Genomic DNA, 18,088 nt, shown 5'->3' on the forward strand with positions numbered 1-18,088 from the left:
GAAAGAGAGATTTTGATGCAGACGTGTGATTCTAAAATAATTGTCACATTCCACTGTATGAAGCCAGTACATCACACGAGGAGAAGCATAAAGGTTTATTCCAATTTTCAACAGATTCTAGTACAAAATAATTAAACATCACTTCTACAATATTTCTACAGTAGAAAAATGGGATTTATACGCACTAGTTGGAAGTATTACAGAAGAAGCATTGTGTTACTTGACTGGATAAACTTGTGGATGGCACAGAAGTTTCTTCTTCAAGTTATTGTTGGAGGAGGTCATACAGATGGAGACAAGATTATGCAGGACAAAAAGAAAAGCTTAATTACTGCTGATAGCACAGTGGTTGGAACTACTTTGTTTTTATCCAGAAATCATAGGTTCAATTCCCATCTCCAACTGTTGTCCATTGACAAAGGAACTTAATCTAAATTGTTCCAGTAAAACTGCCTGTCTGTGTACATGACTTAACAATTATAAATACCTTAACATTGCTTAGGAGCTATGTGTTAGCTAAACAAGTAAATATAAATATCGGAAGGAGTTTGGGTGGAAGGGTTTGGAGAATTTATATTAGTGCTCTGTCAATGCAGGTCACAATATGAATCAGTTCAAAGGTCTCTATAAGCACCATAATTCTAAAATAAAACTACACAAGAATATCCAGACACATCACCATCGAGCATGAGACAGGAGAGCAGAAGGTGAAAGATTTGGCTGGAAGTAAAGTACATTTTGGTTGCACATATTTGAATTCCTCTCTCAGGTTGTCTTGGTAAAATGGGACCAAAATCCTATCAGAGGCAAAAACTACTAAAGTGCTAGAAAAAATTGCCAGTATACAGGAAAGCTGCATATGTGTATGAAAAATCCTGAATTGTGATGGATCATGAAAATAGTTAAAGCACCAACATTTTATAACAGTCTGCAAACTATGTCACATTATTTCCTTCCTCTTCAAGCCCAGCAGTGCAGTAACTGTACAGTGTGACTGAGGAGGTTTTTGTACGGCTCTATAACACTGTGTGAACACATAGACACCACTATGGTAACTCTGACAGTAATAATGTCCTGCATCTTCAGCCTGGACTCCACTGATGGTCAGAGTGAAGTCAGACCCAGATCCACTGCCACTGAATCGATCTGGAATCCCAGACTCACGACTAGTGGCAAGGCTGATGAGGAGTTTAGGAGCTTCTCCAGGTTTCTGTAGGTACCAGTGTAAATCGTTGTTGTTATACACAGCAGTACTGGTTTTACAGCTCATACTGACTGTCTGTCCTGGTAGAACAGCTTTCACTGCAGGACTCTGAGTCACAGTTATTTGTCCTTTGGAATCTGAAAGAAAAATAAAAGTTTAATAATGAATCTAAAACTGCATAATTTTCAAGAATGTCTTTTAATAAGAAGGATTTTTAAATGTATACATATTTAGACACATGGGAATAATTTTGTTTTAAAACTTACCTTGGATGCAGAACAGAAGCGTAAGTGCAGAGATGAAGACGCTGATAGAACTCATCATCGTTGTTTTGGGTTTTACTCCCATGAAGGACAGCTGTCAGTCATGAAGTGTCCAACTCTGAGGACTATAAACAGTCCCAGAGCACTGAAGCATGTGCTGCCCATGCAAAGTGCTTCTCTATGCAAATTCATATAACACACACTGATACACATGTGACTGGTGTGAACACAACCTTGATGTTTTCAGAAACGACATAATAAGGTGGCTGTAGGACCACCTATTTGTCTTTCTGTCTATGTTTTCTTTGCATTTACAGTGACATTGATTAATTTACCAGAGACTTTTCTCCAAACTAAATACAACTCATAGAACAATACAGAAAGTTCATTACAGCAAGAGAAGGAAAATTTGGATACAGTCATGTGATTGCTGAGTTCAGTCAATGTGTCACATACCACAGTATAAATCAGTGTACGTTACACGAGTAGCTGCATAAAGGCTCAGTGTTAAACAAACTGGAATTGAAAATGATTAAGTATAACAAACACATACACATCTATCAAACACTGAGAAGATCAGGGGAGAGGTGTCTGTGAAAGAGGGGAGTTTTGACACCCTTCTTGAAAGTAGACAGAGATTCAGCAGTTCTGAGTGCGAGGGGGAGATCATTCCACCACATCAGAGTCAGAAGCGCAAACCGTTGTGCTTTTGATTTTGGACCTTTTGTCTGTGGGACCACTAAGTGAACAGAGGTGGAGGAGTGTACCAGTCTGGTTGGGGTGTAGCGAGTGATCAGGTCCTGTAGGTATCGGGGAGCAGATCCATTGATGGTTTTGTAGACTGTCACCAGAATGTTGAATTTCATCCAGGCAGCTACAGGAAGTCACTTTGAGTAGATGGACAACACAGCGGTACCGTGAGTAGTGCTGCTTCCTCACAGTGTCTGAATGGTGTGAGAGGACATGGGTTTGATCCCTGCTCAGTCTCTGTGGAGTTGCATGTACTGTAGGTGTTCTGTGTGGGGTTCCTTTGGGTGCTCTTGTTTCCTCCCACAGTCCAAAGACATGCTGTTTAGGTTCACCCATAGTGTGTGAGTGACAGAGAGAGTGTGTGCGTGTTTAAGTGATGTATTGATGAGTGAGCCATTGTAAGTAGTGTATCTAGCAGTCTAAGTCACCTTGGTGAATAAGGTGTGTGGCCTAGTAATACTACATAGTGTTCATTGGAAGTTTCTTTGGATAAAAGCATCTGGTAAATGGATACATGTCAGTGCAAGGAGATGGGGGGGCTGAGATCAGTGGTGTAGAGCTTATAGATTGTGTTGTTCTTGCTTTTCAGTCCCTTGGTTTTTCTATCTTTTTCTGGTGGGAGATGAAAAAAGTGGGGTTTGCCCTGTGACTGCTCTCTGGTGGGTCTGGGGTTCAAGTTCTGCTTGGGGTACCCTGCGACAGACTGGTGTCCCATTCTAGGTGTGTCCTCTCACCCTCCAGCTTTATGCCCTGTGTTGCCAGGTTAGGCTCTGGTTTGCCATGATCCTGCTTGGGACAGGAAGTTTGAGACGATGTGTGTGTGTGTGAGATCAAAAAGGTGTCGATTTCGCTTCATTTATTATACTAAATGTCTGTTTGAAAAAACGAGTTAATTCTGTGCTGCTATTCACATTGTTACTGCACATTTTATATTGTGTCAAAAATTTATATATAAAAATACCCAGATTGTAACAGTCTGAGAAAAATAATTAAAAACCCTTCCAGTACTGAAGTAACCTTCTGTTTCCTATTACTACATTATAATTATCACTCTCATATACACACTGGCTGAAACCGCTTGTCCCAGGTGGGGTCGCGGCAAGCCAGAGCCTGGCCCTGCAACGCAGGGCACAAAGCTGGAGCAGATCCCAGTAAAACACACCCAGGACAGGACACCAATACGTCACAAGGCACCCCAAGCAGAACTCGAACCCCAGACCTGGTCACACCTGCTGCGCTACCACACCACCCCCTTATAAAATCTCATTAATTTATATCCATAGATTGGGGTTTAGCACAAGACAAGAGAAATTTACTGCTGGAAGGAACCTGTGTTTTTGTTGCTGGATGTCAAGACTGGGATTTGGAAAACCACGTTACACAGAGAGGACAGTTTTCCGAAAAACTCTTATTTACCGGTCATGCTGTGAGATACCATGCTGTCACTTGGTATTCACTCTCCTCCTCTGTCTCTTCCCCCTACTGCTGGGTGCCGGGGAAGAAATCGGAAAGGTTATCAGCCCCAGCTGCGGCTGCTTTTCCCCCATCTCCGCCCCTTTCCAGGGACGCCTCGGCATGCTACGCACACATATCGTTTAAAATGTGTCATATGAAGAATCACTCCATATACACTGTGGTAGGAAGAAAAGACTCAGTTCAACAAGACAGTTAGATTGCAGAAAAGTTCATTTATTCATGTGCACATGGGTGAGCCTCCTAGAGAGAGTCACAGCTTAGCAACTAAGCAAGTGGATATTTATACATTTCAGGGTGGTTCTTTGCAAGCATAGCTAAGACATATCTGTCTTTGTTTCAACATTCCAGGTATGTCACTGTGCCCCTTAACCTCCCATTCCCTTGTAAAACACTTCCAACAGTCGCCGGTGTTATCACTTTTTTTGCGTACAGTCCCTGGGAAACGATGAAAATCGTCGTTCAACAACTGACACAGAAAGGGATGGACTGGCACCAGACTGCTGCCTGGAATGTGGTGCTTCCTCGCATAGGTCGTTTCAGCCATTAATCATCCTTGAACATTCTAGGCATAGTAAAGCTTTAAAACAAAATTTTACTGTGAGGTCTGCAACACGTTTCTGTGCCATTTCTAGCATTCTTTTCTCAGAGAACAATACAAAAAGTTCATCACATTAACAAAAGGAGAATTTTGGATAGTGACATGTGATTGTTGAGTTCAGTCAATGTGTCACATACCACAGTATGAATCAGTGTACATTACACGAGTTGTTGCATAAAGGCTCATTATTAAACAAATTGTTCTTAAAAATGATTAAATAAAACAAACATGTATACATTTATCAAACACTTACAAGATCGGGAGAGAAATGAGTCTGAAAGAGGGGAGTTTTGACACCTTCTTAAACGTAGACAGAGATTCAGCAGTTCTGAGCGAGAGGAGGAGGTCATTCCACCACATCAGAGTCAGAAGCGCAAACCGTTGTGCTTTTGATTTTGGACCTTTTGTGTGTAGGATCACTAAGTGAACAGAGGTGGAGGAGTGAACCAGTCTGCCTGAGGTGTAGTGAGTGATCAGGTCCTGTAGGTATCGGGGAGCAGATCCATTGATGGTTTTGTAGACTGTGACCACAGTGTTGAATTTAATACAGGCTGCTACAGGACATCACTTTCAGTATGTGGACAACACAGCGGTACAGTGAGCAGTGCTGCTGCTTCACAGTGTCTGAATGGTGAGAGAGGACATGGGTTTGATCCCTGCTCGGTCTCTGTGGAGTTCTGTATTCTCTCTGTGTCTGTAGGGGTTTCCTCAGGCATTTGGGAAGAAACCAGGAGATTAAACCTTTGCAAACATATGGAGAACATGAGAACTTCAGCCCAGGTGTACTGAGGCAGCAGCACTACCCACTGCACCACGGTGCTGCCACATACTTAGTCATGTAGTTACAGTTTTGCAGTTGAAGCACAGAGAAAAATAAACTGAAATGCAAATACCATTCAAATTTTCATCCACCGACAGTCCTGTTGTGATCCCGAACACCGGTGTTGTTGAGTCCGAGTCTTATCTCTTCAGAGTCAACATGTCGGCAAACAGTTGTCCTCATGGTCCCCACTGTGCTCCTCGTTGTCTTATTTTGGTCTTTTTATTTCCTTCTGCTGAATGATGCAATGTAGTTCGGATGAGCTCCAACGGGACAGTTTCTGGTGCTGCTGGTTCTGGGAACGGGGAGCTGTCTCTGGTGCTGAAGCCTTTTTTTGCCTCTGGTCCCCATCATATGATTTTTTTACATTGAAAGACTGACACCTTCAGCTGGTTACAGTTTAGGATCCATAATCTATTTTCTCTAGCAGAATGACAGACCTTTTCTATTACAGATGAAAAGAAAGAGATATTTTGATGCAGACGTGTGATTCTAAAATAATTTGTCACATTCCACTGTATGAAGCTCTGTACATCGCATGAGGAACAGCATAAAGGTTTATCCAATTTTCAACAGATTCCAGTTACAAAATAATTAAACATCACTTCTACAATAGAAAAATGGGATTTATATATACTAGTTGGAAGTATTACAGAAGAAGCATTGTGTTACTTGACTGGATAAACTTGTGGATGGCACAGAAGTTTCTTCTTCAAGTTATTGTTGGAGGAGGTCGATACAGATGGAGACAAGATTATGCAGGACAAAAAGAAAAGCTTAATTACTGCTGATAGCACAGTAGTTGGAACTACTTTGTTTTTATCCAGAAATCATAGGTTCAATTCCCATCTCCAACTGTTGTCCATTGACAAAGGAACTTAAACTAAATTGTTCCAGTAAAACTGCCTGTCTGTGTACATGACTTAACACTTATAAATACCTTAACATTGCTTAGGAACTATGTGTTAGCTAACAAGTAAATATAAATATCAGAAGAAGTTTGGGTGGAAGGTTGTGGAGAATTTATATTAGTGCTCTGTCAATGCAGGTCACAATATGAATCAGTTCAAATGTCTCCATAAGCACCATAATTCTAAAATAAAACTACACAAGAATACCCAGACATATCACCATCGAGCAAGAGACAGGAGAGCAGAAGGTCAAATATTTCCCTGCGTTTGGCTGGAAGTAAAGTACATTTTGGTTGCGCATATTTGAATTCCTCTCTCAGGTTGTCTTGGTAAAATGGGACCAAAATCCTATCAGAGGCAAAAACTACTAAAGTGCTAGAAAAAATTGCCAGTATACAGGAAAGCTGCATATGTGTATGAAAAATCCTGAATTGTGAAAGGATCATGAAAATAGTTAAAGCACAACCATTTTATAACAGTCTGCAAACTATGTCACATTATTTCCTTCCTCTTCAAGCCCAGCAGTGCAGTAACTGTACAGTGTGACTGAGGAGGTTTTTGTACGGCTCTATAACACTGTGTGAACACTCCACCACTATGGTAACTCTGACAGTAATAATCTCCTGCATCTTCAGCCTGGACTCCACTGATGGTCAGAGTGAAGTCAGACCCAGATCCACTGCCACTGAATCGATCTGGAATCCCAGACACACGGGCTATAGTATAGTAGATGAGGAGTTTAGGAGCTTCTCCAGGTTTCTGTAGGTACCAGTTTAATGCATTGTTGCTGTACACAGCAGTACTGGTTTTACAGCTCATACTGACTGTCTGTCCTGGTAGAACAGCTTTCACTGCAGGACTCTGAGTCACAGTTATTTGTCCTTTGGAATCTGAAAGAAAAAAGAAAGTTTAATAATGAATCTAAGACTGCATAATTTTCAAAAATATCTTTTAATAAGAAGGATTTTTAGATGCATACATATTTACACAAGGGAATAATTTTCTTTTAAAACTTACCTTGGATGAAGAGTAGAAGTGTAAGTGCAGAGATGAAGACACTGATAGAACTCATCATCGTTGTTTTGAGTTTTACTCCCATGAAGGACAGCTGTCAGTCATGAAGTGTCCAACTCTGAGGACTATAAACAGTCCCAGAGCACTGAAGCATGTGCTGCCCATGCAAAGTGCTTCTCTATGCAAATACATGTAACACACACTGTGAGCCACGCAGTGATGAGCACGACCTTAGAGTCCAGTCAAGTACCATGGTACTTGCAGTTATGTGATCAGTATATTTTCCAAGTTTCTCTAAATGTCGTTAAACCGAGTCATTTTCCAAAATTTAGGACAAGAGAATAGGAGAGGTACAGGACTGTCACTGAACCAAAACAGAGTTGAATATTAATAATGTGTTTCTCTCTAAAAGCATGAAAAATGTCCAGAGGAAATAATATCTAAAGTCGCATTCCATGAAAGGAAATGTAAAATATTGATCAATAGAAATAAAGTGACGACCTGTTTCTCTCTTTGGATTTTAACACTAAAAATTTCTGCAAACAGCTGCGGGGAGTGATTTTCATTCCTCCTTTTTCAAGTTGGATCTGACAGAGTTTCCCAAACACCAAGAGCTGAAGTCACTGTTTCGTTATCTTGGTTCAGGACCCTTCCCAACAACACAGTTTGAGAATTGGAGAAGCACTTGTGATCGTGACGTGATTTGAACACACAACCTTCCGACACAAAGCCAGTCATACAACCGTTTCACCAAAAGGTCAGACACTCTGTACCCTGAGTCTCTGGAAAAAGAAGAGGCAGGCAGAGCACATCCTTCTACTGTCTCTGTCCAGTAAGTGAAGTAACTAATGGTGATGTTTGTTAAAGTACAGGTTTGGAGGAATAACAGTAAGAGGATGAAATGGAAGGTTGTATTGTTGGTCAAGGTATCAGGGTCTTGCTTGGAATGTGAGAAGTCCTGGGTTCAAATCCTGTTGTTTATCAGTGTAGCGCCACCCTCCATTTCACCTAATTATAAGGGTGGTGCCCTGGCCTGGGTTCTATTCCCCAACTCAAGTATTTCGATAAGAAAACAAACAAATTTATCAAATTCTCCAAACACCATAAAATCCAAAGGAATATTCAAAGTTATTGTCCCATACACACAATAAAAAACCCCAAACTCCCATCACATGAAAACGAATGCAAACAACCAACTAACTGAATACGCATACGTGTATTTATGTATGTATGTATATACAGTTCAATGTCCGAGGCTATCATGATCGGAACACATCTGATCATCATCATGTCCCCGGAACCACTGTCAGCATCATTCACTGTGTTCTGACAAAATGAAAATGACCTGTTTGCTGCCACCCCGCGTTTTCTAACGCCTTCTGCCCACTCATGTGAACATTAAGGGGAGACACTGAGCACACACACACACAGACGCGGAACCTTCACCTTGTTGTTGAGCGTTATTACTCTTTTACGTACCTTGACGCCTTGTTACTTGTACTATTTGCCTTCCTGACTTCCCTGATTCCTCGTCGTCCTCGTTTCCCTGAACCTTCTCCTCCTGTCTCTTCGCGACTTCCTCGCTCACCACGACTCCTCCTTGCCTGTTTCCCGGATTACTTCTCTCGGATTCTCCCTTTGGATTAATTTACGTACCGTACGCACATCGCCGGTGACCCTTTGCCTGTTTTTTGACCATCATGATCATGTCTTCTGCTCTGGATTGCCCCTGGCCTGAAACTAAGACCTTCTTGTGCTCCGCGCTTGAGTCCGGCGCTCTCGCCCCGGGGAAACTCCGTGACAACAATATTTTAATAAAGTTTATATTTTTAATAAGTGTAATTATTTTTGTGGCTATTTATTTTGTAATTGAATAAATTCACACACATTTTCAGAACCGCTCGTCCCATACGGGGTCGCAGGGAACCGGAGCCTACCCGGCAACACAGGGCGTAAGGCCGGAGGGAGAAGGGGACACACCCAGGACGGGACGCCAGTCCGTCGCAAGGCACCCCAAGCGGGACTCGAACCCCAGACCCACCGGAGAGCAGGACTGTGGTCCAACCCACTGCGCCACCGCACCCCCTGACCTGTCAATACATCCTGCATAATATCCAGGGGGTCCGTCCTTACCTCACAACTGACTCTGCTTAACTACTTGTCCAGGCCATGGTGACATCCCATCTGGACTACTGGATCTCTCTCTTGTGTGGCCTTCCCGCTCCTGCCATCAAACCTCTGCAGCTGATATAGAATGCTGCTGCACGAGTTGTGGTTGAATTGCCAAAGCATTCCCATGTATCTCCCCTACTCATTTCTCTGCACTGGCTTCTTCTAGCTGCCCAGATCAAATCGAAGAACCTGGCTATTGCCTACAACTGCATCAATATAATGGCTCCTAGCTATTTACAAGACTTGATCAACCGCAACCAAACTGCTTCGTTCGTCTGCTTCTGCTCGCTTGGTGGTCCCATGCACGAAACGTAAAGCACGGAGATTCTTGGTTCTGGCTCCGTCGTGGTGGAATGACCTCCCCCTCTCATTTAGAACTACTGAAACTCTGTCTACATTCAAGAAGGGTCTGAAAAATCACCTTTTCCTGACTCACTTTGCTCTCAAGCTCATATATGGTGTAAATGTTTGTGCACCTTAACTTTATAATCACACCCAGATAAGGCTTCACATAGCTGCTACTCATGTATTGTTTGGATGTTTTTGGGTACCTTTCAAAAAAAGAAATTTGAAGGAAGGTGATCAGGATTAGTCTATCCTGAGTTTTGTGTAAGGTAAAGCTCGGAGGTTCTCGGTTCTGGCTCTGTTGTGGTGGAATGACCTTCCCCTGTCACTCAGAACTGAGGAAACTCTGTCTACATTCAAGAAAGGTCTGACAGGTCAGACAGAGGCAGAACCAGGTAGGTGTTTTTAGTGCTCATGCTCTTTTATTCACCCTGGTGCAGAGGAGGTGACACAAGGCGGGGGAGAAATGGGGGAACCGGGAACAGGTGTTTAGAGGTAGGGCGTCGGGAACCGCCGCGTCGTCCTGGGATTCGGGATCGAGGGCAGGCTAATGCACGAGATTTGGGGTCGGTGTTCAGGGGAGTGTCTGTGCTTCTCTCTCTTCACTGGCAGACCCAGGGGAAGAAATAGAGCCAGCAATTAGTCCCAGCTGTGGGTGTCTGACATCGGGGCCCGCCCTCTTTCATCACCGCCTCGGTGTGTTACACCCAGTGTCTGTCATGCCCACACCCGCATCTCAGTTGACAGCACCTGATGATCACCAAGCACCTGACTCACCACACAGCCTTTAAAAGACCCTCTTAAGCTCCCATATCTTCGCAGAATCTCATCAGAGACAACCGTTTGCCTTCGTGACATCTTATTCACAGACAACCCTTGTTTCGCCTGTTCATCCTCCAGTTTTCGACCTCTCATTTCGTTCCCTGACCACGTCCCCAGATCCTCATTCCAACTTTGACCACTAATCAACTGACCTTTCGCTTCATCCCAACCACACCCATGGATACTCGTTCCGACTGCTGATCAGCTGACCTTTCACCTGCCCCTGACACCAAGAACTTGCCTGAGCCCTTGAGTCCAGACAAATGACCCTGCACTTGAGTCCAACCATTCTGGTTTCCCTAGTTCCATGTGACAGTGTCTCTGTTTCTGTGTCTCCTTACCCTCTCCCTACATCTCCCTGGTATCCCGACCCATGGTTTGTTTCTGGACCACAACTTTGGATTCTCCTCTGAATGATGTTTGCTCCTTGGTTACCTGTTGGCTGTTCTTTGATTAAATTATTTTGCCTACCCCTTGTCTGTGCACGCTTCCCAATAAGCGATGCACCTGCAATTGGGTCCGTTGCTTCTCTTCCTGCCTGCCAGCATGTCAGATGGTTCCGCCTACATATCAGGCACAGTGGTGCTGGAGCGCTTACAATGCTCGCTCCCTCCACAGGACACAGTACTGGGATCCAATGAGCAGAACTTGACCTGGCTCGTGGAGGCATTTCAGGAGCTGGTCCAGGCACTGCAAGAGAAAGGCGTAGTGGACCTAACCAAGACCGGCAGCTCAGAGGGAACCACAGTCGTGCCTGCCCCGTCCACACCGCCGGTTCTGGAACAGGATCCCCCTCTCGCCACTCCTGAATGCTACAATGGCACCCTAGCTCGGGTCAGGGTTTCCTCATGCGGTGTGAGCTCATCTTTGCCAGTCTGCCAAGTTAGACTTCCACAGTGCATACAACCTGCTCTGGATCTTGGATGGAGATGAATGGAAGACGGCCTTCAGCACCACCTTAGGCTACTCTGAGTTTGTCATGATGCAGTTCGGGCTGGCTAATGCAACCAGTGTGTTCCAGGCCTTTGTGAACCATGTGTTGGGGGACCTGGTGAAAATGGTGTCTTGTGTACCTGGACGACATTCTGATCTATTCCAGGTCAAAGGAACAGCAAGTCAAGCAGGTAAGGGAAGTAAGGGAGTGACTGTTGTGTCACTGCCTGTTTGTGAAAGCAGAAAAGTGCTTGTTCCACCAAGAGTGAATCGTATTTCTGGGCTTCATCCTGAACAAGGAGGGGATGGCCATGGACCCAGGAAAGGTCCGCGCCATGACCAACTGGCTACGTCCAAAGACAGTGAAGGCCCTGCAATGATTTATTGGTTTTGCAAATTTATACAGGCAATTCATCCGTGGTTATAATTCCATCATGACCCCACTCACTGTTCTCGCCTCAGGTAAGAGCACCCGTCTTGCCTGAACCAAACCAGCCCAAACTGCCTTTGAGGCCCTGAAGAAATGGTTCACCTCGGCACCAGTCCTCCAACACCCCGACCCCACACTGCGTTTGTGGTGGAGGTGGACGCATCAGTGATTGGGGTGGGTGCGGTGCCATCCCAACGACATAGATACCCCTCGAAGCTGTACCCATATGCATACTTCTCTCAAAAAATGTCAAAGGCCGAACAGAACTACAACATTGGCAATAAGGAATAACTGGATATTAAATTGACCCTTGAAGAGTGGTGACATTAATTGGAAGGGGCTGTGCATCCCTTCTTAGTGTTGACAGACCATAAGAACTTGGAGTACTTCCAGATGGCCCGATGCCTAACCCCTAGGCAAACCAGGTAGGCCCTTTTCTTCACTAGGTTCCACTTGACGGTGACTTATAGACCAGGCAGTAAAAACTCCAAGGCTGATGCTCTGTTCCGGATAGACGAAGAGTCCCCGCCCTCGGACGTTTCGGAATTTATTCTGCCCAGGCACTGTGGGGTTGCACCAGTGCAGTGGCACTTTCTTCAGGACCTCTAGGAAGCCTAAGAAGCAGAGCCCAGACCTCCCGAGAAGCCCGCAGAGGAGCAGTGCATCCCGACAAGCATGCAATCGATGCTCCTGCAGTGGGCCCACAATTCCCCAGCAACAGGGCACAGTAGAACACTCTCCCTCCTGCAGAAGCAATTTTGGTGGCCTTCCATCAGAGAGGATGCCTGAGACTATGTCAGAGCATGTGTCACTTGTGTACAAGCTAAGACCCCGACCCAGAGGCCAGCAGGGCTCCTCGAACCCCTGCCAGTACCAACCCGTTACTGGTCCCACACCACCGTTGACTTCCTCGTCGACCTTCTGCCAGCAGATGTTAAGACCACAGTGCTCACGATAATTGACAGGTTCTCCAAGGCTTGCCATCTTGTCCCTCTCTCTAAGTTCCCCACAGCCACAAAGACCAAGGAACTTCTGTTCCACTATGTCTTTCATCTCTCGGTTCTACCAGAGGGCATCGTCTCCAACAGAGGGTCCCAGTTGACCTTGCGGGTGTGGAAAGCCTTTGGTGGAAGTTGGGGGTATCGGTGAGTATTACGTTTGGCTATCACCCCCAGGCTAACGGGCAAGTAAAATGACTGCAACAGGACATCAGCTGCTTCTTGCATAGTTATTGCGCACACAAACAGTACCAATTGACTCGGTACTTACCCTGGGCGGAATATGCGCCCATCTTGCTGACCCACACGTGCACAGGTCTCTCACCTTTCCAGTGTCTCCTAGGTTATTAGCTCCCTTTGTTTCCACGGTACCCTAGCTCGAGTGGCATGCCCATAGTGGATGCCTGGTACAAGAAGAGTGCAGAGACCCAGCGAGCAGTTCACAACCATCTCCTATGGAGCACCCATAGGTTTGAGCAACAAGTGGATCGCCACCGGAATCCATTCTCCTTCGTGCCAGGACAGAAGGTAAGGCTGTCCACTAGGTATCTCCGGCTAAAGCTGTTCTTCAAGAAACTCAGCCCCCGGTATATAGGCCCATTCAAGATCTTCTGCTGTGTCACCCCGGTCTCCTATCGACTCCAGTTTCCCCCACAGCTCCAGGTAAACCCGACCTTTCATGTATCCCTCCTAAAGCTCTGCGTCACTTCCCTACACTAACAACCCCAGGACACCACACTGCCACCGCCGGTCGAGGTCAGTGGTGGCCCCTTCTATGCGGTGTGGGAACTTCTTGACTCCCGCAGAAGACAAGGGGAGCTATAGTATTTTGTGGATTGGAAGAGGTATGGTCCTGAGAAACAATGCTGGGTACCGGTGCATGATGTCTTGGATTCTGTCCTTGTCTCTACTTTCCACAGGGAACACCCAGATTGGCCGGCACCCAGGCCCTGGAGGCATCCTTCTAAGGCCCACAGAGCTGCCAGTGCTACTTGGGCAGGGTAACTATCACGCCCTTGTCTCCACACGAATCAGTTGCATCTGCGGCGGATCAGGAAGCAAGAGCATAAAAGGGCTGTACCAAACACACCTGACTGCAAAACCTCTATTGAGCACACTGCACCTCAGCGCCTGAATGTTTCTGCAAGTTCCCCAGTGTCCCTGTTCCTGTGTCTCCTTACGCTGTCTCTGGTATCCTGACCCACAACTTTGTATCTGGACCACAAATTTGTATTCTCCTCTGAATGACGTTTGCTTTATGGTGACTTGCTGCCTGTCCTTTGATTACATTATTTCACCTGCCCCTTATCTGCCTACGCTTTGCAATAAGCGGTGCACTTGCTATTGGGTCCGTTGCTTCTCTTCCTGCCTGCTAACATGACACAAGTGACATTCTAGACCCTTCTCTCATGTCCCACTTTTTATAGACGAACCACAGCTCCATCATCTGGTAAAATGTAATAATCGCAGTGAATAGCAGTCAGTACCATATACTGTCAGTTACAGATATTGATATTGAGAGTTAAAACTGTATAACTGCATACAATGTCCATCAATACTGAAAATTAATTTGATTTATCTTCTGAAATCTTGAGGTCATTAACAAAAGTGGAAATTCAAAACTGGGCCCCTTAACATCTGAACTTGAAATGGACACAGACGCAGGGGCGATGATCTCAGTAGCAGAGTCTGTATACAAGTGGAGAGTGTGAACTGGGAAATGAAGTGCAATGGTGACACAATGAACACAGAAGAAAGAGACGCATGGGCTCTTAGAGTAAATTATATTGTTTTAAGTGTGTGACGTGAATACACCGAGACAGGACGTGGACAGAGATGGAATACGGGATGTGGACAGAATCACAAAGGACTGGAGCGGGAAACATAGAGGAACAGAAGTTGGGAAACAGCTCAGTAAATGGGGGAAGGCTGCAGGAAAATAGTAAAACGCTGATCAATAAGCTGCGAACCAGTGACATGACTTCAGCCTTTTTATAGGACTGGGAGCTGGTCAACTGGTCAACTGAGGTGAACTGAAGTTAACTGAGGCTAGGTGTGTTGATGCAGTTAAACTGACTTAAAATGATACCTCCGCTGGACATCAGGGTTTTTGCCCTCAGGGTCATATCAAAGGCACGATATGAGTTTAGAGACCGGTTTGAGAGGGTCTTCTTTTGTTATATAGTCTAATATTGATCACTCAAAAGTTTTTGCTGCTGTTTAACATTCAGCTTCTCAGTTTTACGAAATGAAAGATGGAATCAACGCAGAAAATAAGAGAAAAATTCCAAATAACTGTTTAAAATATGCAATAGTGGAATCTGTGGTGTAAAGGTGTGTTCAGTGGTGCTGTGTGTCATCATGACAATAATCCACGGTGAGCAGTGAGAGACACACTGGTGTCTCACAGGACTTTTTGTACAGCCCCTCAATGACTTTCACTCACTGTGGTGGACTTTTGGTAGCGGCACCAAACTGGAAGTTGGCAGTAAGTATTTCATCTTTTAACTCAATACCATCGACATCAAAGCTCTGCACTGATACTTTTTATGTGTTTTTCCTTTGTTCTCTGTTTCACTGTATTGTCATATTTATACTTCATGTTCATTCTCTAGTGTGCTCCTACCAATGTTTTCTGAGAAACATTTTGCTTAGGGGTTTTAATTATTTGTGTAAACTTTTCCTTATTCAGACAATATGTTAGTTTTTTTTGTATTTTTCGCTTCATTTCATCAGAAAACCAAAAATGAACTTGTCAGTAGAAAAGAGCCCTATAGGGGATCTGGCAGTGCGGTACATTTTAGTGTAAAAGTTCCTTTTCACATAAGTCATGGACACACCGCTGTGATTCTTTTCTTGAAGACACCAGACATGAGACTAAATTAGTATTTACCATGAAATGCCGGTAAACACGGTATATTGACGGTACACGGCACTGTGTGGAAGTTTTTGAACAAACACATATTATAGAATAGGCTCTGAATCACTGTGCACTGATGGAAAACGGCTTCAAATGATGTTAACAACAACATAGATAACGATAAATACATAAATGCGATAACGATAATATGCGATGAAAGCGTATTTTACTGTTTTTTCGCTACGGATTTTCTGATTTACTTTCAAACCTGTAAAAAAATGTTTCTTCTGCTTTTCACTGTTTTATAAATTCATTATTTGTTCCTCCGAATTGATGTTTATTTTACAGCTGCCAGTAGTAAATAACTTGAAAATAATACAAACAATATGATAAATAATTGATGCGCTTTGTCAGTTTTCCATAATCTTTAATTCAATATGCATCCAGTTGTCTTGACTTTGAACTGAATTCAGTCCATCACTGATACACTTTTAATAATCGATCGGTGTGTTATAAAATGTCCTTGTGAAGAAACGCAATATACAGAAGGGCTGTATGAATATGTCCAGAAGGGTGAAAAGAGACACACTGAGCTGCGGAGGTAAAAATGACTCTAAGGGATCCGTTCTCTTGTATTAATGGCACATTATGATACACCTCATACATACTGTGGGTGACATTCATAAACTGCCTATACATTCCTCCTTTGAGCGTTAACTAACAGCTCTTTTCCTCCTCCGCTACGTACAGGTGATGAGACACAATGCGATGTCCGCTGTTAAAGGTGTTCCGTCCACTCGCTGCCCTCTCTCTGACCTCTGCCGTCTCTTAGGCAACGCTGCCCCCGTCCTCACGGTCCTGCCCCCGTCCAGTCAAGAGGTGTCCGGTAAGAACAAGGCCACGCTGACGTGTCTGGCCAACAAGGGCTTCCCCTCCGACTGGAAGCTGGAGTGGACGGTGGACGGCAGGACCAAGCCTGGGGACGCGAGCCGCGGACTCCTGGACAAGGACGGCAAGTACAGCTGGAGCAGCACGCTGACCCTCCCTGCGGACGAGTGGACGAAGGCGGGCACGGTGGTCTGCAAGGCCACTCAGGGCTCCCAGACTCCAGTTCTGGAGACGATGAAGAGAGCCGACTGCCCCGTGTAGATGGGCGTCTCATTACTGTGTTTTTACTCTGTGCTCTACTCCACTCTTACTGTTTTCGTAACTAGTAACATAGAGGTTAATAATGTGCTTTGCTCCACTATATATGTGAGACCCTTTACCTTGAGCTTCTCAGTATTATCCAGTGTGTCCTCTGCTCCTGTTCTGTATTAGATTATTGCTGTGTTACACTGTGTGATCTTGTGCTTCAGTGACGTCTGAAATGCAGCTGAGAATAATAAACGTTTATTGAATCAAATACGCAGTTGTTGTTTCCCTTATTAATACATATTGTGTCACATGAACTGTAATTTAAGTGTTCATTTCAAATGATGAGCACAGTCCTGTTCGCAAAGAAGGCATAGAAAGTACAACGTAATTTATTAATTCAATGAAAATTTATATTTAAAAAAATGGAAGCGAAATACAAATAATTTTGTCATTTAATACTGTTTGTCTTCCTTGAAGGAAAATGTTTTATTATTTAACAGACAATGTATATCAAACAGGGCTGTGGTGGTGCAGTGGTGCAGTGGGTTGGACTGGGTCCTGCTTTCCAGTAGGTCTGGGTTTCGAGTCCTACTTGGGGTGTCTTGTGACGGACTGGCGTCCCGTCCTGGGTATGTTCCCTCTCCCTCCGGCCTTACGCCCTATGTTTCCGGGTAGGCTCCGGCTCCCCGCGACCCCGTATTGGACAAGCAGTTTAGGAAATGTGTGTGTGTGTATTTGTTATTGTGGGGGGCGCAGTGGTGCAGTGGGTTGGACTGGGTCCTGCTCTCCAGTGGGTCTCGGGTTCGAGTCCCGCTGGGGGTGCCTTGCAACTGGCTGGCGTCCTGTCCTGGGTGTGTCCCCTCCCCCTCCAGCCTTTCGCCCTGTGTTGCCAGGTTAGGTTCTGGCTCCCCACGACCCCAAATGGGACAAGCGGTTCAGAAATGTATTTGTTATTTTTTTTAACTGTTATGTCGGACAGTTGTAAAAAGCATTTCACTGCACGTCGTACTGTGTATGGTTGTGTGAAGCTGGTAGTGACTTTATTGCTTCATCTGTTTTTGTAGAGTCACCATTAAATTGTGACACTTACTGTCACAGCGACAGACATCATACAGAAATCAAAATAAACACATTTGTTATTGTCACGCTGAACCGAGGCCACAGGGAAGGCTGGACCTACGTGCAGGATCGTTTGTCAGGAACCGAGAAGTCAAGCGAGTTCTCGTTGTCTGGGACGGGCGAGGATTCGGTCAACCGGCGGTCAGAGTGGGAGCGAAAATCCGTAGACGAAGTCAGGGGGTGAGGCGAAGGTCAAAGGCCAGGAAACGAAGAACAGGAACCATGGACAAAGGAGA

General features: G+C 44.8%; 1 gene segment (V, D, J or C); it reads left to right on the plus strand.

The window, feature by feature from the left end:
- Nucleotides 1-15,184: 15,184 nt before the first annotated feature.
- On the plus strand, nucleotides 15,185-16,917 carry LOC114910719 (Ig lambda chain C region-like; the record flags this gene model as incomplete). The annotated part of the segment is given in 2 exon segments: nucleotides 15,185-15,224; nucleotides 16,429-16,917. Coding segments are annotated over 2 exon segments (357 nt in total), but the record flags the coding sequence as incomplete, so codon positions are not given.
- Between the last annotated feature and the right edge of the window lie 1,171 nt (nucleotides 16,918-18,088).

Source organism: Scleropages formosus, chromosome 6 (genome assembly GCF_900964775.1).
Source record: "Scleropages formosus chromosome 6, fSclFor1.1, whole genome shotgun sequence".
Lineage (NCBI taxonomy): Eukaryota > Metazoa > Chordata > Actinopteri > Osteoglossiformes > Osteoglossidae > Scleropages > Scleropages formosus.